General features: G+C 35.1%; 1 protein-coding gene across 1 annotated transcript in view; it reads right to left on the bottom strand.

Annotated features, from left to right (window-relative positions):
- The window catches only part of LOC131157364 (3-isopropylmalate dehydrogenase 2, chloroplastic-like), a 47568-nt gene that overhangs the window by 12057 nt on the left and 10977 nt on the right, over window positions 1-24534 (bottom strand). The window contains exons 4-10 of the mRNA XM_058111447.1: window positions 20457-20532; window positions 20247-20335; window positions 11428-11514; window positions 7143-7259; window positions 6894-7001; window positions 6739-6792; window positions 6478-6630 (exon numbers count right to left, since the gene is read on the bottom strand). Coding sequence (XP_057967430.1) covers window positions 6478-6630; window positions 6739-6792; window positions 6894-7001; window positions 7143-7259; window positions 11428-11514; window positions 20247-20335; window positions 20457-20532 — 684 coding nt within the window. The remainder of the gene's footprint in view (window positions 1-6477; window positions 6631-6738; window positions 6793-6893; window positions 7002-7142; window positions 7260-11427; window positions 11515-20246; window positions 20336-20456; window positions 20533-24534) is intronic.

The raw sequence follows: 24534 nt of genomic DNA, 5'->3' as shown, positions 1-24534 counted from the left end.
AGGGCTTTTTCAAGACTGATATTCTCAGCATTTTTTAGGAGTTCTTCAGGACAGGCAGATTTATGAGTTGTATTAATGCCACTTTTGTCACCTTGATTCCAAAGAAATTTGGGGCTTGCAATATCAAGGATTTCCGCCTAATTAGCCTTCTGGGAATTATCTACAATATTGTAGCCAAAGTCCTTGTTGAGGCTCAGAAATGCCATCTTGGAAATCATTGGACAGCACCAACATACTTTTGTGACAGGAAAACAGATCACGGATGCAGCCATTAATGCTAACAAAGTAGTGGATGCCTATCGTAAATACAGAAAAAAAGGGGGGGTGGGGGCCGTTAGTATGTAAGCTTGATATGGAGAAAACTTTTGATCATGTCAACTAGAACTTTCTTCTTTATATCCTAAGGAGAATGGGCTTTGTCAAGCTATGGTGAAGATGAATCGCTCAATGCATTAATACCCCAAATTTCTTAGTGCTCATTAATGGCTTCCCATACGACTTATTTCGCTCCTCTAGAGGTTTGAGACTAGGTGATCCCCTATCCCCTTTTTGTTTATCTTGGTTATGGAAGTGTTAAAGACTCATGCTGAATAAAGCTAAGGACTCCTCAAAAGTCTCAACATGGGTAACAATGGGAGGTTTATAGAAATTTTGCATCTTCTCTTTGCAGATGACACCATCATTTTCAATGAAAAAGACCAGTGCCAAATCCTTAACCTTCGATGCATTTTGGTTAGGTTTGAGGCATTCTCAGGCCTGAAGATGAATGCAGGGAAAAGTGACATTATTCTCGTCCGGGACAGCATTGGGAGGGCTCAATTTGTTGGGCTTCTCAGCTGCAAGATGGGGCCCTTCCCCATTAAGTATAGCGGTCTTCCTTTTGGAGCCAAATTCCAACATAATCCATAACTGAAAAGTTCGAGAAAATGTTAGTGGGCTGGAAAAGGGACTACTTGTCAAAAAGCAGGAGACACACCCTCATCACTAGCACTTTGACTAACGCACTAGTCTACTATATGCCCCTTTTCCCTTTACCTGTTTCAGTTGCCAAAAGGATAGAAGGAATTCAAAGGAGATTCCTTTGGGAGAGTTCAGGGGAGGAATTTAAAAGCCACTTTGTCTAGTGGAGGGTAGTTAAACAACTCCAATTTGTGTGGGAGATTTGGTGCTGAAATCCCTTTCTACCTTCAATCAAGCCCTTCTAGGGAAATGGCTATGGAGATTCATAAAGGAAAAAATCACCTTTGGTGGGCCGTCTTTGCTTCCAAATATGGGATCCAGCACAAACGGAGTTCGAGTTTGGAAATACATCATGAAAGGTTGGGGTGTTTTTTTTTCTCATACAGCAGCTTTCAAGGGGGAAATGGGGACAATGTATTCTTTTGGCACAATGTTTGGTGTGACCAAATGCCCTTAAGTGCTATATTTCCTTCCATTTGCAGTTTGGCCTGCGATAAGGATGCCCTCGTCAGTCAACATCTTCAGATTTCAGATCAAAGGGACTTCTAGGAACATTCCCCAGATTAGAAACATTGCTTATTAGGAAATTGATGACCTCACTAACTTCTACAGAAATTCGTAGAAGTTATGGTACCGGAACATACAAATGAACCAAAATGGATCCTGGATAGTAATTGCAGAATCACAGTCAGATCCTGGATAGTTATGGGCTCGTAAAGGTAACCAAACCGCTAAAGAGGAGAGCAAAGGAAAGCTTTGACCCTGACCCCTTTGCCATCTTTTCGTGTTTTTGGAAGGAAAGAAACAGGAAAGCCTTTGAAGGATCGGCTAGACCCCAACAAATTAGTAAAGACCAATGAATTGCTACCGTTATGATCTGGTCCATTGGGCTGTATTCAATGATCCTCTTGCAATTCTTAATTTTTTGGTGACATCTAGGGGTGTACAAAAATTTACAGAAAAACTGAGAAACGGACCAAAACCGAACCGTTTGAAACTTTGGCTCGGTATTTTGGTTTCGACCTTTGGTTTCAGTTTTGAATTTATAAAAAGATCAACTCTTGGTTTCGGTTTCGGTTTCACTAAAAAACCAAACCGAAAAAACCGAAAATCGATTATAATTTTAAAATGATTATTTTTAATACTATATATATGTGCAAAATATATTATTTCTTTAATTATATAACTAAAAGCATTTAATGCTTTGTTTTATTAATTCATTTTTTTGACTTATTAAATTTGCATTTTTGTTGAACTTGCTCAAGGATAAGGAGTGGGAACGAGTATTATATAAGATGCAAGACTCTCAAAATCTTCATTTTGGCGATGTTTAGTGGAAAGTGGAAGATCCTGTTGTTGGGAGTGGGGGAACCTTTGTCCCACATTGTTTGGAGGAAGAATAGAAGCTCCCTCCCTTCCCATATGAAGGTCCATCGGGGCATTCTATTATTGCATTGATTAAGGCTCTTTATTCAAATTGTGTGAGTGGGCCAACCTTGTCTACATTCAGATGGGCTCGATTTGGGATTGGGCTTGCAAATCTTTCTTATTTGCTAAGTTTTTCTTTTGTTTTTAAAAATATAAATTTTGCATTAAAAATTGAGTGGAAACCAAACTGAATCGTAAAAATTCAGTTTACAGATTGACTAAACTGTCAATGTACGGTTCGGTTTCAGTTTCAGTTTTTGAAAACCGATTTTTTCGATTCAGTTATCAGTTTTGGTCAAAACCAAACCGATTACACCCCTAGTGACATCCTATACTGTGGGTGATTCTTTTTTTGTTTGCTGTACTTGGGTGGCATCCCCTTGATACCCTTTTAATACATTTTTTTACTGAAAAAGAAAAATGAAAGATGAGGAGGAAATAGGCTCACAAAGGGGCCCAGGGAAGAGGCCTGAAGGAATGCAAGGCTAACCAGTAATGCTCTAGGATTAATATGGTAGAGCCTAAATCAAGGTTCACCACGAAGTCTATGAAGGAAGAGAAAGGTTTGGGCCTAAAAAGTTTGATCTAGAAGATTTAAAAGAATGCTCAAATGAGACCAATTATACCTTGCACTCCATCTCATGACGCCTGCAAAAGAGTGCATGGCAACACTCAACTTCACAATTCTTTGCTTGTGCATCTACTCAAAGAACAGAACCTCAAGGAGTTGCCAGGGCAAGAACACTCAACCATTAAAGGGTTGGTGTTGAGGCTACTCTAAAAGTGGTGGTGGACTCCTTGCCTTTCTCCAGTCGCGAGTCGAAAGACATCTCCCTTCTCAGTGCAAAGACCTTGGACTTCTCTTTCAGAATGAAAATCACTTGTATACCTGCATAAGCTGCCATGATAAGATTTTGTGCCACCCCATCAAGTTGAAGCCCTCTAGAAAGGCTAAGTTCCTCCAACCACCACCATTGATCATTGTTAGGGCCAGGAATTTACTAAACTTGTTTAGTTAAGCTTGAAGCAACAAGGTTTCATCTTTGTTCCTTTTGTGACAAAACCGAGAGGATGACATGCACCTTTCCTATCTGAACATCCAAAACACTTCCTAAGCAACAAGGAACCACTCAATCTCGTTGCCTCCAAGAAAATCAAGATATTCCTGGCCCTGCAACACTCCACAATTCTAAGGATTTGCCATCCAGTATCATGTCGAAAGTCTTCCTTCCAAAAACCACTCGTTGCCTCACATTAGAGAGAGAGGAGGGAAGGAGAAGCTAACTAAAAAGCTAAACTCAGATATGAAGTTGCATGTGAGAGTGGCAAGCCAAACTATTTCCAACAAGTCCACGACAACAAGCTATTTGTTTTTTAATCGTAAAGGTAAATGTATTGATCAAAGTGTATGTTTACAATTACACTGGGCATTCCCAGGCATAGGGGACACATTTGCCCCTTCACTAATGCATGACATTACATCAAAAGATAAAATCCAAAGTCTAAAGCATTAACTCATAGTCTGCAAATCCACAACGTCTAGTCACATGGATATTTACTTGGAGTGTATTCCAAATTTATCAAAAGTCACTCTGAAAGTATGTCTCTGAATTACCCCTATTAACTCTTCTGGAGTAATGGATTTGTCTTCAAATCTCTTTCTGTTTCTAAAGTGCCAAAGGAAGTAAACTGTTGTAGCCAACACAATTTTACTCCCACTGGCCTTCACTCCTTTACCTTTTGCTTCCCTGTGTAGCCATTTTACAGCCGCTTTTAAGGACGTCATACTCCTTGATATTCCAAGCCAACTCTTGATGTAATCTCAAACACAAGAGGAATATTTGCATTTGAAGAAAATGTGATCAATACTCTCATCCAACTCCTTGCATAAGCCACATTTTAGGTCATCGTCAAACCCAGCTGGGTTATCACAAGTGGGGAGTTTACCTTTAACACCAAGCCACAAAGTGAAGGCTTGTTTTGGAGTGCTCCCACCCTTCCAAACCACATTATACCAGGGCACCCTACTTGCTTTATGCCTCTAGAAATTGTAGCACTGCGCAGAACTTTTGTGTTCAAGATCCCATTCTTCTACCAGTTTTTCCGCTATGTCAGGTTGATTGTCACATTTCATCAAAATCTGGTTCTTAATAATTATCATCTTCTTAAACAACGGGGAGTCATCATGCTTTGAAGAAGCATCCCATAGATTAACAACTCTCAAGTACACATGGTGAACCCATCTGGACCATAGAGACTCCTTTTTGGCTTGAATTTTCCACAAAGTTTTTGAAAGGAGTGTCATGTTCCAAGCTTTTAGATCAAAGACTCCTAAGCCCCCTTCATCTTTTGGTATGTATACCTCTTTCCATGCCACTAGTGGTTTCCTCCTCCCACCCCAAAGGAAAGCTCTGCACAGTTTCACAATGTGATCCAGAACATTATTCGGTATGGGGAATACCGCAAGCCAGAAACATTCAATTCCCTGGATTATAGAGTTAATAATCTCCAATTTATCTGCATATGATAAAGTATTTCCAGGCCAGCTCATAAACAGATTTGCAATTTTATTGATCAGAGGAGAGTAATGGCAAGAATTCAGCCTGGAAGCTGCGAGTGGAATTCCCAAGTAACAAAAAGGAAATTCCCCAATACTGAATCCGGTCATCTGTAAAATCCCTTCCAACACTTCCTCTTTAACTCTAGCATGGTATAGATTAGACTTAAAGGGGTTCGCTACAAGCCCTAAGCAAGCTGAAAAATCATTAACACATTCCATGAGGCTTTGGACTGATTTGTAATCCCCTCGTGAGAAGAGTATAAGATCATCTGCGAAGGCTAGGTGAGAAATTTTTAAGGCTTCACATTTGGGATGGTATTTAAAATCTGCATTGTTTTCTAGCATCCTCAACCTTCTTGATAAGTATTCAAGGCATATCACAAATAGTAGTGGGGAAAGGGGGTCCCCTTGAGGGTGACCCTTTCTACCTTTGAAGAGTCCATAATACCTTCCATTTAATGAAATGGAAAAGGAGGTCGTAGAAACACATTCCATGATCAACTTGATCATTAGCTCTGGAAATTTTAATTTCACCAGCATCTGTCTCGAAAAACTCCAGGATACAGAATCATATGCTTTTCTCAAATCAATCTTCAGCATGCATCTTGGGGAGATCCTCTTCCTTGCATATTTTCTAACCAACTCTTGTACCAAGTATATATTTTCAACCATGCTTCTGTGTTCTACAAATGCTGACTGAGCAGGGCATATGATCTCATCAAGGCAGGGTTTGATTCTTGAGGCAATAACCTTAGCCATTACTTTGTATATAACATTGCAACAGGCTATGGGTCTGTAGTCCCCCACAGATGATGCATGGGAAGATTTGGGAATCAATGCTATTTTCCATTGACAATGATAAGGTATTATAAGTGAGCAACTGAAGTCTTCAATCTGCAGATGCAAATCTGACAGAATTCGAGACTGAATTGGATTCAGGTTAGATTTGGAAGGTAGCTGAAAACAAGGATGAGGATTTCCGGACTATGAGGAACCTGGACATATGAGGAATTCAGCATAAGGAGATAAGGGCTAGGCTTTCAGGGGCTGAGTGTTTGTGGGATTTGGACAGCATAATATTTTTTTTTTTTTTTTTAAGGTGATTCCTAGTGCAGTGAAAGATGAATTGAGAAGATAAATGGTGAAGGTGGTGGCATAAGGTGATTTAGGTTAAAATTGTGAATCATATGAGTTTAAGTGGAAACTTCACAACCACGGCAATGTGAGTCGCAAACCATGTCAAAGACATTGATAGTTGTGTTGAATAAGAGTTTGCTCAATCCAAATTGATGCAGGATATCCAACTTTAATACTCAATTCTAGCATGAATGAGAAACCTAAATAAATAAAAATTCTAATTTCCTAAATAATAATACCCTAGAATCTTAATTCCTAAAATACCCTAGAAACTTGAAGATGTATTCCTAATAAAAATACCGTAAATTAAAAAATATATACAGAAAAGTAAAATAGCTCCTGTAAAAGAAGAGAAAAAAAGTAAGGTGCATGGTTTCCTTAACCATACATACATTTCCATCGGAATGTATATCACCAGTTCGAAACCCCTCATACAGAGTATCCAGCACCGCATTCTCTATTCTTTTGGAAGCAGCTTCTTCCCCTAGGCCATACTTCAAAAGCATAGCAGTACTAAGCACGGTAGCTAGTGGGTTTGCCTTATCCTGCATATTAAATCAAAATGTTACAAAGAGAAATGTTAAGTTTTGCATGAAACAAATGACATCCATCATCTAAAAATTAAAGTTAAAATTCAAATGTTGCAATCTAACCTGCCCAGCAATATCAGGAGCAGAACCATGTATTGGTTCAAAAAGTCCAGGTCCCTGCCATAAACAGCCATAAATAAAGGCACAAAAAACTTCATTTCATAAAGGGAAAAAAAAAAGGCACCACAATAACATTCTTCAAAATGATTCCTCAATACCGATTCACCAAGACTAGCAGATGCAAGCATCCCAATGCTTCCAGTAATCATTGAAGCCTCATCCGACAATATATCACCAAATATGTTGTTTGTTACAATGGTATCAAACTGCAATATTTCATAGTCAAAGACTGTAAGTCTTCCATTTTCATCAATATGCTCTGAGTCTTTAATTTCCAGTTTGTTAACATAGTTTCTTGAGTGTCAAAAAAATGACATAGAAAATTACACCATGTTGCTTCAGCAAACCTGTTTTGGATTACGAACAAGCTGCATTGCTGCATTGTCAACATACATGTGTGTGAGCTCAACATCAGGATACTCTGAGGCTATTGCGGTAACTCTTTTCCTCCAAAACATTGATGCCTAGACAATTCTCAAAACAACAAAACTTTAGACTAATATAGTACTGTAGTTTTCACTTTAACTGCGCACACTCACCATGTATAGAATGCAATAAATGTATGTTATATTAATGACACCACTCAATCAAAAGTCATTGGTGAAAGAATAGCAATATAAAAATAATGGCACCACCACAATGGCTTCTTAATTTGTTCTTCATTTATTTTGCCCGCAGCATTCTTTTTTTTTTTTTTTTTGGTTCTGTTTGGGGAGACAGCAGGTGGGGTGACAAGGAGGGTGGAGAGATTGCAGCAAATGAATTGAGAAGGATGCCCTAAAGATAAAATGCAAGGCCACTTAAGTCAGTTCAACAGTGCCTTAGTTTTACAACTTGACTACTTGAGTCAGATACATGATTTCTGTTTTTGCTGTTCTGCTCTATGAACAGCCATATTCTGATTTTTATTTTGCTCTTTTGAAGACATCTTGTTCTCTACTAACTGTGCTTATCTGATTTGCTGTTAAATTTTCTTAACCAAAAAACAGTTGATGCCTAGAGGAAGCCAAGTCCGCTTTGCTAGAGACCATCCACAGCCTGTCCAGCAGGTGGTTGTCTTCTTTCCTTCTTAGTTGGTTCATCCCCCCCCCCACCAAAAAGCCCTCTCAAAAAATATGAACTTCTAACAAAAGAGGAAGAAAAAAGGGTACAAGATCTGGATAACAAGGCATCCTCCTATAGAAAAACTAAAAGATAATTAGAGAAAGGCAGCCCTCCATACCCCAAACCACCCACGAAGCTGTCGCCAAAAGGGAAGCTACAAAAAGGGTTTTATCCCATAACAAATAGGAAAATATAGGCTTATCCTTGAAAACCCCTCACATTCCTTTCCAATCACAGATTCACAATGTTCTAAAAATAGCACCCAAGCACAATTTCCACAAAATTCTACCTTTCTTATCCCTTGTTAGATTACTACTTTACCTAAAAGCTTAAGCCATTTGGTTGTGGGCCAACATTGTATATCAAGTCTTAACAGTCCCCACACATATGGCCCAATTGCACATGGAGAGAGAAACAAACAATGAATAACACCCATTACATGAAATAAGATGATTTTTAACAAACAGCAAATAAATGCGGGCAACAAGACTAGAATATAGGACCTCTTGGAAACCATGCTCTGATACTATGTTAGATGACCACTTTACCTAAAAAGCTCAAGCCATTAGGCTGTGGGCCAACATTGTATATCAAGATTTAACATCCCCAAACCTCAAACCTTCACCTAATAATGTTATCGGTGATTTGAATGACCACAATCCGATGTTATATTAGTACTTGGTCTACATCTTAGAGTGGAAAGTGTAGAACCTGCTTGTGAAAACTCTTTTATTTTTCTCAACACTTAAAATTTATTGACATTCGCAAACTTGGACCTAATGCATATTAGCTTACATGTGGATTTGAATGTCAGCCCTGTTCACTTCTCTTTGCCGAAGATTTGCTTTGTTATGGGGATATTTTTTATTTGCCTTCCCTATTAAGAGATTTTCCTGCAGGTGGACCTTCTGCTCTTATTCCTGCTCATCTGTCAATTTCGTTAATACATGAGGAAGCACTGATTGATAGTTTTCGGACCTCAAAATGTTGGTGTTTAGTGTTATCTTGCCCAAGAGCCTCCATTCTTCATCCTTCAACATGTCAGAACTTAAGGTTGAGCTTTCATCAACTAGGGGGAATGATGTGGAAGAAATAAGATAATTTGAGGATTATTTTGCTTTAGTAAGGAATTTTAGGGAACATTTTTTTTGCAATTTTCTTTCTTTATGGATTTTTAGTGTTATTTATCTCTTCTTTTTTTACTTGTTCCCTTATTTAGATCTATGGTATAGGCCCAAAAAAATGGCTTCAAAATGTATGTTTTTGAGCTTGCATTGATAAATTCAAACCCTACTATTTGAAAAAAAATATAAACCCTGAAAATTTTGTCATTTTTCTATTTTTACTCTAATGTTCCTTTCAATTTATTTTATTTTTTACTAACATTTACTCTCTCTCTGTGCTGCCAATCTGTCAGGCATCACAAGATTTCATAGTAAACACTAAACGGCCATCAGCATTTAGCATAAAATACTTAATAGTTTGGGTCGTGCAAGAACATTTAATTAAAAACCGTAGATGAGGATTGTTGGATATAATAAGTTGAATAACTGCCTAGCCGACTGACCATTTTGACCTATGATCAGTCAGCCGACTGACAAGGCCAGCCGACTGACACTTTTGAATTGTGTTTAGTCAGCCGACTGACAATTTAATGTAATTAATTTCTGACAGACAGAAAAGTCTCAGCCACCTGTCCAGCCGACTGACCTTGTATAAAATACTTACCCAGTTGCCTGTCCAGCCTACGGGAATTCAAATTTTGAACTTCAACGGAAAAATTCTAAAAATTAGTTTTTCAAATATGAACGTTATAAAAACTTGGTGGACACTCCAAGTAACTTAGGAAACAAGGAAACTCACCCTGAAAAGTCTATAAATACTACTTTAACCCACGGAATCAAATTACCAAGCAAAAAATCAAGCAATCAAGCATCCTCTTTCAATATCTCACAAAGCTCACTCTTGCTCACATTCTTGCTGGGAGAAATCTACTGAACTACTGCAGATATTCATCTAGAGAAGGAATTGGTGATATCTTATCTTGAGCTTCAATTGTATTTCATCTTGATATTTAAATTCTTGAAGTACATAGTGCTAAATTTGTACTAATCTGCTCTGTTTGAGAGTGTTCTTGTACGCAGCGTTTATTTCGTATTTCTTGTAGTTCTTGGACGATTCCAAGTTGTTGGATCGTTGACCAAGCGTGGGGTGTCGCTTGGAGAGGTAACTACTCTAGCTTATTGAAGGAGTGACCGAGTGTGGAGTATCACTTGGAGAGGCGGTGCTCTTAAAGGGGTGTGTAACGATTTTGTTCCGCCCGAAAAGGAACTAGTATAGTGGAATCCTTAGGTGGTTTGCCTAAGGCGAGGACGTAGGCTGAGGATAAGCCGAACCTCGTAAAAACTCTAGTCTCTCTCTCTTTCCCATACTCTTTAATTTCCAGCAAACATATAAACTGCGTGGATGATTTAATTTCTTAATCATAAATACTGCGTAATTTGGAAATTCAATAAACATAAGTTTAATTTGGTTTTGGGATTGCGAAAACCGAAAGGGAGTATGTTGGTTGATTAATACTTTGCGGAAACCTCAAAGGGAGTACGTTGATTGGTTAACACCCACAGACAAATTAACTAAGAGTTTATTTAAATTCTGAATTGTTGGGAATTTGAGTTGTGCTTTGTATTAAAGAAACAAATTTCATTACTACAGGGCTTAAATCAAATTTATATACACAGGGCTGTTAACAAAAGCTGAGAATCGCTATAAAGCTTTCTTGATTGAATATATTGAATGGTTTAAAGTTTGGTTGATCAATTGGTTACTTTGTTGGTGAATGGTTGTTGATTGAATATTGTTTTTGAGAATTGAATAAAGACTTAAGTATTTATTGGATAAATCAACAAGAAGTCAAGAATTCATTAAAAGAATCAAAAGAGGTTAAGAATTCATAAAAGGTTTAAAAGAAAATTTTAATAACCCAATTCGCACCCCCCCCCCCCCTTCTCTTGGGACTACACTTTAGTTTTCAAGGATAGGGTGTCATTTTTTACCTTTCAATTCTTACACATTCAGAATGTGGTATTTTATTTTCAGAGGAAGCCCATTGCCCTCTATGCACTGCCTAATCCCACATATTTGATAACACCTTAGAATATCAATGGATGCTTTTATACTTAAAATTGTTCACTAAAGTTGCTCTCATTAACTTCCAGCCTGAATTTGGGTTGTAACAACCTTGATAAAGTTTGTGGTTGGCACAATGGCTCAAATTCTCACGCATAGAGCCTATTGAACAGTATTCTTTCCTTGTCGCTGTATTTGAAAATCAAGGTAATCATAAAAAAGCTCATGGATAGCATAAAAACCTGATCAATGATAATAATAAAAAATTACCGTTCCTATTTTGAAGTTTCAAAAGGATAACAATATTGAATAACTTTCCTGGGTGAAAATTTGAACAAATATAAAGGAAGAGAAAAGCAAAAATAGGAGAAAAAAAAAATGATATTAGCACAAAATTACCTCTAATACATTTGCTTTATCAACAGAGCAAAGTCTCTTGTGACGCTTTCGAGCAGTTTCAAATGCAACACGAGCAATGCGATCAATCTGAGACCAAAAAAAAAAAAAATTTCACATTAAATGGGACAATAAGTACAGCAAATAACATATTTTTTCATCTTAAACAAATAGAATGTGAAATTGTTTTTCACAATAATTTCAGTTTTTTGAATTACTGCAAGACACACTGCATAAATAACAGATTGGCAGGAAAGATGAGAAATATACCAAAAACAGAAAAAAATTTAGAATTTTCAAATGCAGCAAACTCAAGGTGTAAAGCAAGCCACATCCAATGGACCACTCTCCTCCTAGCATCCAGTAGCATATGTTGGGCACCAAGAGTACAGGTCACTTCTCCATATACAGCAGAAAACAACCTCCATTGTAAAACTTCTTATTAAACTCTGCCTGTGATGCTCTCAATGTCCTAGTTTTTCCACACACAGCTGGTCCCAAACCAGGTAAAGGAGGAAGGTTGCGTTAGGTAGCTAACAGCTAGTGTAAAACTTCTCCATGATATGAATCCTCACCGATTATTTGCTGGGGTATCCCCTACGAGCAACGCATTACACTTATACTGCCCAAGTGTTGAGAAAAATAGTCATGGGTGGGGTAGGTCTTTGCCCCAAAGCGACACTGCATGTTGGAGCCTGAGTATAGTGTCAAATATGCGAGTTCCGCATCATTCTAGACATATACAGGTGAAGAAGTTAGTTCAGGAAACTAGGATTAGGTTAGCAACTAGGAATATAGGGGCACTTACAAGTAAAAGCATGGAGATAGTGAACACAACAATTAGAAGAAAAACTAACACAATTTGCCTTCAACAAACTAAGTGGGTAAAGGAGAAAGCTAGAGAAATTGAAAAATCAAAATTCAAACGTTGGTACACTTGAAAAAAAAAAAAGAATGGGGTAGGAATCATGTTAGTGAAAGACTTACAGATAGTTTTTTAGATGCCATAAGTGTAGGGGATAGAATCATAAAAAACAAATGGTCTTTGCCTAAGAGATAATAAATGTTATTAGTGCTTATGCTTCATAGATAGACTTAGCAGAAAACCTTATGAGGCAATTTTGGGAAGATATGGATAGTATTGTACAAGGGATATCAAGGATTGGAAAAAACATTCACAGGAGTTGATTTGAATAGACACATCGGAAAGGATAATAAAGGTTTTGAGAGGATATATGGAGGACGTGATATGGAGATAAAAAAATGAGTCTAGGGATATGATCTTAGACTTCCCCATGTCATATGATTATTATAATGAATACTTGCTTGAAGAAGAGAGAACATTTAATATCCTTCAAAAATGGACAAAACAAAAGTCAAATAGATTTTTTCTTAATCAAGAGGGTAGATCGCTTATCAAGTGAGTGTCGTGAAGTTATCCTAGGTGAAAGCTTAACTACACAACATAGAGTTAGTTTTAGTGTAAGATAAATGTATTAAGAAATGGAAGAGAGAGGGCAATATAAATCAATGAAAGAGAACTAGGTGGTGGAACCTAATATAATAAAATGAAACGATAAAATGATCAAAGATGGTGATTGGACATTGGGGATAGTGTAGCGGGTTGAACCATGGTTGAACCGATGATATTATATATCATGCATGTGTGTCTTACAATGGGAGTTTAATAATGATGATGTTTAAGTTGATGTGGAGGGTAACTATTACCATTAAAAATTTAAATAAACATTACATAAATAATAATGAGATAGGATTTAATATTTTGATTCACCTCTGTTCTATTCTGTTATGTTATGTTCTTTCCCTTATCTATTCTTCTTTTTCTGCTCTGCCTCCTTACTGCTGCTGCGGCTTCTCTTCTTCTTCTTTCTTCTTATCTTCTTCTTTTTCTCCTTCTAATTCTCTCAAGTCTATCAATATACATAAATTCTAATATCTATCCTACATCAGGAACTTCCTTTCTTTCCTATCTTTTCCTTTCTTTTCTCCCGAAGACCCAAACAAATTCAAGGATTCTTGTTTCTTCAGCCCTAAAGTCATGAAGAAGCAATAAAGATTTCATGGGTTGTGAAACCTTGTTTCTTTAATATTCATGGATTTTGAATCTTGAATTTAGATTGAAGAATTCTTGCAATCCACATTGCTTAAATATTCTACAATTGATTTTCGTTAGCAGTATCAAATTTCCTAGGCAAAGGGTACATACTATAATATTTTTCAAGCAGTTGTCATTTTCTTTTTAGTTTCAGTCACAGGTGAGATCTTCTCCTCTATTGTTATCTTTTTCTTATTACTATTATTAAAAAAATTTCTAATAGCTGGTTAGTAGTGGAGATTTTGTGTTTATGATTTGTAGGCTTACATATGCATTTTTGTGTTTTTGTGTTTTTCATTTGCAAGCTTTGGAATCTACAAAATTTTTCAAAAAGGTACTATTGCATGGTTTTTTAATTGTACTCTAGCTTGATTCACACTAAAAAATTGTATGCTTTAAAATTTTTTAATGAATTTGTATTAAAAATTGTGTGGGGTTTCTACTACTTGTAGGGTGTGATTTAGAAAATTGTTTATGTGGAAAAAAAAAAAAAACCCGCAAACGTGTACTTTGCTTGTGTAACACAAATTCTCTGTACACACAGCCGGTCCCAAGCCTAGATAAAGGAGTAGGGTTATTATGTAGCTAACAGCTAGTGTAAAACTTTGTCAGATTTTATTATCATGAATTTTTACTAAGTTCACCTAGGTCAAGGGAATAGACCGAGTGAATATAAAAGGGAGAGGATAAATAAGTTAGCACAAAAAGCTAAGATTAGATTAGCAACTTGGAATTTAGGAACTCTTACAAGTGAAAACAATGTTTAGGAGGAAAATTAACTTAATCTGCCTTCAAGAAACGAAATGGGTAGGAGAGAAAGCTAGAGAAATTGAAAATTCATGATTTAAAATTTGGTACACAGGTATAGAGAAACATAAAAACGGAGTAGGTATTATTGTATACAAAGACCTAAAAGATAACGTAGTAGATGTTAAAAGAATAGGGATAAGATCATTAAAATCAAGATAGCTTTAGGCTTGGAGATAGTGAACGTCATTAGTGCATATGCTCCCCAAATACGATTAGTAGAAAATCTTAAAAGATAATTTTGGGAAGATATGGATAGTATTTTACAAGGGATACCTATATCTGAATAGACATTCATAGGAGCTAATTTGAATGGTCACATTGGAAAGGATAATATAGGATATGAGAGGATACATGGAGGTCATGGATATGAAGATAAAAATGAGGTCGGTGATACAATCTTAGATTTTTGCCATGTCTTACGATTTGGTTATATTGAATATTTGCTTTATAAAAAGAGAACACTTAATAACCTTCGAGAGTGGGTATAATAAAAGTCAAATAGATTTCTTCTTAACTAAGAATAGGGATCATCTATCTTGTAAGCATTGTAAAGTTATTCCAGGTGAAAATTTGGCTACACAACATAAAGTCTTAGTATTAGATATACATATTAAAAAATGGATGAGAATGAGTAACAAAAATCAACACAAGAGGATTGGATGGTGGAACTTGAAGGCGGATAATATAATAAAATTCAAAGATAAAATTATCAAAGAGTGTGGTTGGACTGTAGAGGATAAGGTAGATCAAGATGCAAATCCTATTTGGAATAGAATGGCAAATTCTATTGTAAGGATAGCAAAAGAGATTTTAGGTGAGACCAAAGGAAGATGCTCAGGCAGTAAATAAAGTTGGTGGTGGGATCAAAAAGTCCAAAAAAGCCGTTAAGACAAAAAGAAATCGGTATAAAATATGGCAAAATTGTAGAAATATATAAAATCTTGAAAAATATAAAGAAGATAAATGCAAAAAAGACTATTAGTGAAGATAAACATAGAGCTTATGATACTTTATATACTAAATTAGATACAACGGGAGAAAAAGATATTTATAAACTTACTAGAGCTAGAGAAAGAAAATGCAAAGATTTAGATGATGTAAAATGTATGAAGGACGAGAATGATATAAAGAAGAAGACATAAAAAAGATGTGGCAAAGATACTTTGATAAGTTGTTGAATGAAAACCAAAATGAAAGATTGAACTTGGAAGTGACCAATGAGGAGAAGAAAAAAATAGAAGATCTATTCACAAAACGCTAGAAGAATGGAGGAAAAGTATGTTAGTACTTGTGTATAAAAACAAAGGCGATATTAAAATTTGTAATAACTATCATGGAATTAACATTATGAGTCATACGATGAAATTATGGGAAAGGGTAATTGAACATAGAATAAGATTAGAAACAGAGATTTCAAAAAATCAATTTGATTTTATGCCTGGGAGATCAACAATAGAAGTTATTTATCTTTTAAGATGTTTAATAAGAGGGACTTGCATATGGATTTTATTGACCTAGAGAAATCTTATTATAGAGTACCTAGGGAAGTTCTTTGGTGGGTCATAGAAAAGAAAGGAGATTGTAGTAGATATACCAAGGTCATTAAGGATATGTATGATAGAGTAGTGACTAGCGTTAGGACTGTAGGAGGTGAATCTAGAGATTTTCCAATCACAATAGGTGTACATCAAGGTTCAACTTTGAGTCCTTATCTTTTTTACTTTGTAATTGATGAACTAACTAAGAATATCCTTAATGAGATCCCTTGGTGAATGTTGTTTGCAAATAATATCGTGTTGATTGATGATAGTAGGAGTAGAGTCGAATCTAAGCTATAACTTTGGAGAACCACATTAAAGTCTAAAGGGTTTAGGATGAGTAGGAATAAGATAGAATATATGAAATGTAATTTTAGTATTGTAAGGAATAGCCATAGAGAGAAGATTAAACTTGATAATCAAGAGATTAATAGCACCGATTGATTTAGATATCTTGGATCTATTATACAAGCTGAAGGAAAAATTGAAGAAGATGCAGTACATAGATTTAAAATAGGCTGGGTAAAATGGAGGAGTGCATCAGGTGTGTTGTGTGATTGTAGAATACCCTTAAAATTAATAGGGAAGTTTTATACAACGACTATAAGGCCAGCTATGCTTTATGGTTTAGAATGTTGGACAACTACGAAACAACATATACAAAAAATAAAAGTTGTTGAGATGCAAATTTTAAGGTGGATGAGAGGTTTAACATTAAAAGATGAAATAAGGAATGAACATTTATGCAATAATTTAGGCATAGCACCAGTTGAAATGGATGAGTGGTTTAACATTAAAAGATAAAATAAGGAATAAACATATGCATAACAATTTAGGCATAGAACTGGTTGATTTCAACCAGTGCTATGCCTAAATTATTGCATATATGTTCATTCCTTACTTTATCTTTTAATGTTAAACCACTCATCCACCTTAACATACGCATCTCAACAACTTTCATTTTCTGTACATATTGTTTCTTAGTTGCCTAGCATTTTGAACCATAAAGCATAGCTAGCCTTATAGCCGTCATATAAAACTTTTCTTTTAATTTTAAGGATACTCTACAATCACACAAAACACTTGACGCACTCCTCCATTTTACCCAACCTCTTCACCTTGCATAATATATCCAAGATATCTAAATCTATCAGTGCTATTTATCTCTTGATTGTCCAGTTTAATCTTCTCTCTGTTGCTACTCCTTAGATTACTAATATTACATTTCATATATTCTGTCTTATTCTAATTTATCCTAAACCCTTTAAACTCTTATGTGGCTCTCCAAAGTTCTAGCTTAGACTCCACTTCGCTCCTACTATCATCAATCAACACGATATCATCTACAAACAACATACACCAAAGAATCTTTTTTTAAAATATTTCTAGTAATTTCATCAATTACAAAAGTAAAAAGATAAGGCTTCAAAGTAGAACCTTGATGTACACCTATTGTGATTGAAAATTCTTCAGAATAACCGACTACAATCCTAACGCTAGTCACTACTCTATCATACATATCCTTAATGACCTTTGTATATCCACTGCAAACTCTTATTTTCTAATTCCCACCAAAGCACTTCCCTAGGTACTATATCATAAGCTTTCTCTATGTCAATAAAAATTAAAAACAATATGTACGTCCTTCTTTTCCCTAAACTTTTCCATTAAACTTTTTAAAAGATAAATAGCTTCTATTGTGATCGCCCGGGCATTAAACCAAATTGATTTTCTGAAATCTTCGTTCTAATCTTATTCTATGTTCAATTACCCTTTCCTATAATTTCATCATACGACTCATAATCTTAATTCCACAATAGTTATTACAAGTTTGAATATCGCCTCTGTTTTTATACAAAGATAGTAATGTACTTTTCTCCATTCTTCTAGCATTTTCTTGGTTTTTGTAATATTATTGTATAGATTAGTTAACCAAATAATTCCTTTATCCCCTAAACATTTCCAGACTTCAATTGGTATTTTATCTGGTCCTATAAATTTCCCACTTTTCATCTTTTTTAATGTCATCTTAACTTCAAGGACTCTAATTTTGCAAATAAATCTCCTATTTTTAATCTTCTCTTAGTTCTAACTTCCAAGTCCAATCCTTCATTTTGGTTTTCATTAAACAACTTGTGAAAGTATCTCCACCACCTCTCGTTTATGTATTCTTCTCTAATTAAGACATTATCATTTGTTCTTTATTCATTTTACATCACCTAAATCTTTGCATTTTCTTTCTCTAGCTCTAGCAAGTCTATAAATGTCTTTTTCTCCTTCTTTTGTATCTAGTTTAGTATATCAAATATCATAAGCTCTATGTTTAACTTCATTGATAGTCTTTTTTGCATTTTTTCTTGCTTCGTTATATTTTTCAAGATTTTCTATATTTCTACAATTTTGCCATATTTTATACCAATTTCTTTTTGTCTTAATGGCCTTTTGGACTTTCTTTACCCCACCACCAACTTTCTTTACCACCCAAGTATCTTCCTTTGGACTCAAGCTAAAACCTCTTTTGCCATCCTTATGATAGAATTTGTCATTTTATTCCAAACAGTATTTGCATCAACCTTATCCTCAACTGTCCAATCACACTCTTTGAAATCACACTCTTTGAACATTTTATCTTTAAATTTAACTATATTATCTTATTTCAAGTTCCACCCTCTATTCTTCTTGTGTTCATTTATGCTACTCCTTCCCTTCCTTTTTTTTTATTTTTTTATATGTATATCTAATACTGAGGCTCTATGTTGTTACAATCCTTACAAGATAGACGGTCCCTGTTCTTATTTAAGAAAATATCTATTTAACTTTTATTATACCCACTCTTGAAAGTTATTAAGTATTCATATCTCTTTATAAAGCAAGTATTTAATATAACAAAATCGTAAGAAATAGAAAAATCTAAGATTGTATCACTGACCTCATTTTTATCTCCATATCCATGGCCTCCATGTATCCTCTCATATCCTATATTATCCTTGCCAATATGACTCATATCAGCTCCTATGAATATCTTTTCAAACATTGATATCCCTTGCAAAATACTATCCATATCTTCCCAAAATTATGTTTTTCAGATATTCTACTAAGCCTATTTGAGGAGCATATGCACTAATGACGTTCACTATCTTCAAGCCTAAAACTATAATAATTTTAATATCCTATCCCCTATTCTTTTAACATCTGCTACATTATCTTTTAGGTCTCTATCTACAATAATACCCACCCCGTTTTTATGCTTCTCTTTACCAGTGTACCAAAGTTTAAATCCTGATTTTTCAATTTCTCTAGCTTTCTCTCCTACCCATTTCGTCTCTTGAAGGCATATTAAGTTAATTTTTCTTCTAAACATTATTTCCACTATTTCCATATTTTTTCCTGTAAGAGTCCCTATATTCCAAGTTGCTAATCTCATCTCAGTTTCTTGTGCTAACTTATTAATCCTCTCCCTTTTACATTGATCCAGTCCTTGATCTTGGTGAATTTGGTAAGAATTCATGATAATAAGATTTGACAAAGTTTTACGTTGGCTGTCAACTATCTAACACAACCCTACTCCTTTATCTGGGCTTAGGACTAGCTGTGTGTACAAAGAATTTGTGTTACATTATTGGCCGTAAGAAGCATACCATTAATTGTAAATTTAGATACCCTAAAATATGCCCTTAATGACATTATTGGACTCAAGAAGGGAACTATTTCCAACTATCCATTAATCTTACCTTCATTATTTTTCACACAAGATTGCAACAAATATGAAGGGAAGCTTAGGTGCAATGGTAAGGTTGTCGCTGTATGACCTAGCGGTCACGGGTTCGAGGCATGGAAACAGCCTCTTGCAAAAATGCAAGGTAAGGCTGCATACTATAGACTCATTGTGGCCTGCCCCTCCCCCGAACCCCACATACACGGGAGCTTTGTCCACCAAGCTGCCTTTTTTTTTTTTCATTACAACAAATATGCAGCGCCACAAATAAGGTACACTGTTGAACAATAAAATCACAGTTTAAATTATTCACGTCAACCACACTGACAAACACAACATGCATTTCATTTAAAAAATCACGGATCATGCCTAGTCTCAACTTTAACCAGTTTTAGTAAAAATGTTATATAAACATCACAATTGGAAAATAATGGTCTGGAAAATGACAAACAAAGAAGAAAACTTAATGTGCACATATGCCCAGGTCCACACACATAAGCATGCAAATGAAGCGTGCATATCTTAATTCCAATATATTACTCCTAGTCAAACAGATATAGATTTTTGTATCAACAAACGAAAGAGCATAAACAGCCTGAAATCTGGCATGACTTTTGACTGGAAAGTTGATTCAGAAAATTACCTCATATGAAGCATAGACTTCAGTATTAAAACCGATCTCCTCACCATTTTCATTCTTCCCAAAGCCCCTTGGTTTTCCAAAATAAATTCCTGTTTTTAGATAAAATAGGACATAATTATCTCTAAAAGAACATGGAAAAAAAATTAAAGGGCTAACGAACTTCAAAAAAGTCAATCTTCATGAATCCAGTTGAGAGCCATGCAAACTAACCTCCAGTAAGCTCCCTCACAACCATTAGATCAACACCTTCAGCAACCTCTTTCTTCAAAGTTGAAGCATCCACTAACTGGAAAGGCAGAATAACAAACAATGATTACCTAAAAGTACCTAACACAAACACAATAAACAATCACATAATTTGACAATGGATTAACATACAAACTAAGTCCACGAGTTGCCTGTCCCACAGGCTTGTTCAAGGCAGAATAACAAACAATGATTACCTAAAAGTACCTAAGACAAACACAATAAACAATCACTTAATTTAAGAATGGATTAACATACAAACTAAGTCCACGAGTTACCTGTCACACAGGCTTGTTCCACATCAAGCCAAAACACAAGCTTCCAATGAAGCTGATGCAGGACCAATTAGCAAGAGAGAGCAAGGGAAAATAAAGCAAAATAAGGGAAAAGAAAAAATAAAATAAAAAAGAAGACAAAATAAAAATTAAACGAGAAGGAAAAATTCAATTAAGGTCTTCAATATTCAACATGCAAGCTCCCTAAAAATGTACATACTGAAGCCTTTATATAGGTTCAAACTTCAAACCCTAAATGTAAATAAGGAAATAAATACAGAGAAGTAATATTAAATCTCTAAAGAAATAAAAAAATTACAACAGAAATCTTGAAATTATGGGATGGATGTGTATTGACAGACCACTGTGGCAAGGAAATTAGGTAGGATGGTGGAAGAAGTAAGAAGGAAAAGGATCAATGAGAGTTCAATGGATTAAAATGCTCCATCAATTATGCTGGAAAGGTTTGAAGAAAGGATTTTCAAATCAGTCTTCTTATTTTTCAGTTTTATATATATATCAATGTTTTAAAAGGCTAAGGCATAAGGTGAGGCTTTCTAACCCCTAAGGGATGAGGCGTAAGCCTTTTGAGAATTTTATTTTTAGATAAAAATATGTAAATAAATTACATATATTTTACAAATTAAGAAAATCACAAATATAATGCAAAAAAAAACAACAACAACAACAACAAAAATAATTTGTAAACTACTTGTTGGACATTCAAAAATTGTTAACTTGAATTCATTACATAAATCATGACAAGAAATAACTATAATATTACAAAGTATATATTACTTTCAAGAACTAAGGAACAACTCTCAATTATTTTGGAAAGGTTGACGTTCAAGAGTTCTAGAAATCAACTCATATTATGACATTCCTTTCATTTATACACAGGTTTAAAACTTTCTAGCCAAACCTAACTTGAGAATCACTCACCCGAAATGCATAAGCCTCAACTAGGCGCAAAAGGTGTGTGTTTTTGTACTAATGCTTAAGCCTTGGTGTGTGATGCATTAGCCTTTTTGGAATTTGGCATTTGGATTGATCCTCCAGGCATTTTAGGCACTAAATGATTGGAAAAAAAGAAGGTGTGAGCATTCCTACCTGAATGCACTAAATCTCTTTTGCACCGTCTAAATGTTGTACTTTAACATGCAATTGGAAATTTTGCAATTTTTTAAAGTCCAACAGGTTAATGAACATGATGACTTTTCATGATACCAAATATTGTGTAAAGCATGGGGTAGCATTAGTTGTTCAAAATAGAAGAAGAATTACTAACCAAGAAAGAGAGCAGAAAAGAAGGATGTGGCATCCCTCAAAATAAACAAAACAAAAACAGAATAAAACAACAATGCTTTTTAAATTTCAATCATTATGCATAATGCCCCTTAGGCAAGGCAGGGGAGGCACAAAGAAGCAAAAAGGATTATCCTCTGCCAGGGTAGCTGCAAAGACAAAAAAAAAAAAAAAAAGCCCCGCGGAGATCCATAATTCCTCACAAATGACAGCAAAAACACCGTAAAGGTTTAATTCCCTTTTTTCTCCTGAAAGCCCTAAACAAATCATTAGGAAAGCCTCTGAAGACCTCAAACAAACTCAACATTAATAAAAAAAAAGAAAAAGAGTAATAGCTTATTCCAAGTACTTCAAACAATAGAATAATGCAAAATGAGGTGATAATGAGGCTCGGCACTACGAAAACACATGACAAGCACCAGGAAAAGTGCTGGGACAGGCATTCAGATCTGTTTTAACTCAATTAAGGACCACTAACCAAAGAGAACACAATACCTAAACCTTAAAAAGAACTCTAGCCCCAAATCGAATTGACCAAAAACTGGAGTATGAGCAGGCCAATGGACCAAGTGATCAAAAATGTTTACTAGAAAACACATTGAAAGGGTTCGTAGTCATCCTCTATAGAAAATGAATTAAGCGAACTAAGATCAAAGATAAATCATAAATCTCACTATAACTAAGATTCCTGGAAAATACGATATTCTGTAGAAACAAAATTCTATGACTTACAAAAAACTGTTGACAGGAGTGTAAAGAAACAGAGACTTATGACAGGAAAAACAAGAAGCAAAAAATTCTTCTTGCCCAAAAACCCTCTCAAAAATGTATGGAGGCACTTCCCAGTTTGAACTTGATCAAAGGAAAGAATAAATGAGGCATCAATGAGAAACTTTTAGGGAATAGCACAGGTAAACGCAAGGTATAGCACACCAGCATGCATTGCAAACCCTACCCATTCTTGATCACTCAATGCCAAAGGAAAATTTGGCTTCTACAGAAACTTTAGCAACCACTCCCACCCATAAAGCAAAGTTTTTCAGATGTCAAACTGCCAAGACCCCAAAAACCCGCCCACACCCCCTATGATTTATATACAAGTAATACAACATCACAACTAACCAAATGATCCCTCTGATCACTCTTGCTCGACCAAAGAAAATCCCTCATCAAATTCTCCAATTTACTTGCCAAGGCACCACAGATAGAGTAGTCCCTAAACAAAGACCCAAAAAAAAAGGAAGAATTAAGGATAAAGAATTTTGAACTGAAGTACCTTAACCCCACAATTAACTAGGCCCTAAAGGGCGGCTTATCTTAAAACAACCCCAAAAGAAAATATATCCTATTTATTTGGTGTTATTGTTGTTTTCTTTTTTCATTGCAATTGAGTGAAGAAACAGGTAAAAAAAAAACACATTTGTTACCACCACTAGTTTTCAGCCTCATGGTTTTCAATTATCGGGAACAACTTAAAACCATATTTTGTGGTTTTGAGTTGTTGTCAGTCTTGCAGAAATAGTATTTTAATATTTAGGATTCACTTTTGTTGGATCAAACTACTGTGCACAGAATTTTTTTATGTAAATAAAATAGAATAAATTGTCGGTGAATTTTTAAAAAAATTAAGATAAAATATTCCCAAATTTTCTATATTTTGGAAAAATAATAAAAATACCCAAAAAATATTTTTATCATTTTTCAACCTTCATATATAGGATTGTTCCTGGAATACTAAAAAGTGAGTTTAAAATATAACAATTATGTAAAATAAGTATACTTAATTTCTACATTTGTTACTTTGCGTTATTTTGCATTCCATTGCTCCAAAAATATTTATTAATTGTTATTAGATTCAAGGAAAAAAATGAAAATGTGTTTAGTTCTTTAAATTCAATTTTTGAAATTTTTTTTATGGAATTTAACTTTTGAAATATTAACCAAAAAACAGCTTTTACTTTCTGTTTCTGGTTTTAAATTTTTCAATTCAATTATTTGTTATTTTGTTTTCATAATCTTCGGCAAACGCCCCTTAGGCCTACCTGTCATGGATCCAGGATCAAATAACCCTTTGAACTTACTCTCTAGAGTCGACCTTTAAAGAAAATCAACATATTATATCCATGCTACAGGTTCTTGGCCTGCATCAGATAGTTCTTAAGTGCTAAAAAGCACGAGTTTAGAGCCAATCTCTCCATTTAATAGAAATGAATTATACCAAACCCAAATGAATAATGTGGTTAAAAAATTTTGGACACAAAGCCTCTATAGCCATGCAGGTGTTCTGTCATCACTCAAATCAGAAATTAATTTTAACCATTTGTGTCAAAGAGGATATTAAACAACATATATAACCAGGACATGCAGCACTCTGCTTGGCCAGAGATTAAAAGGACAACTAAAACCAACACATTTCCACATACCCACTACAAGAGAATTTCTTTTATGGAAGCATAACAAAT

Source organism: Malania oleifera, chromosome 6, assembly GCF_029873635.1.
Source record: "Malania oleifera isolate guangnan ecotype guangnan chromosome 6, ASM2987363v1, whole genome shotgun sequence".
Classification (NCBI taxonomy): Eukaryota; Viridiplantae; Streptophyta; class Magnoliopsida; order Santalales; family Ximeniaceae; genus Malania; species Malania oleifera.
This window is presented reverse-complemented; position numbering and strand designations above follow the sequence as displayed.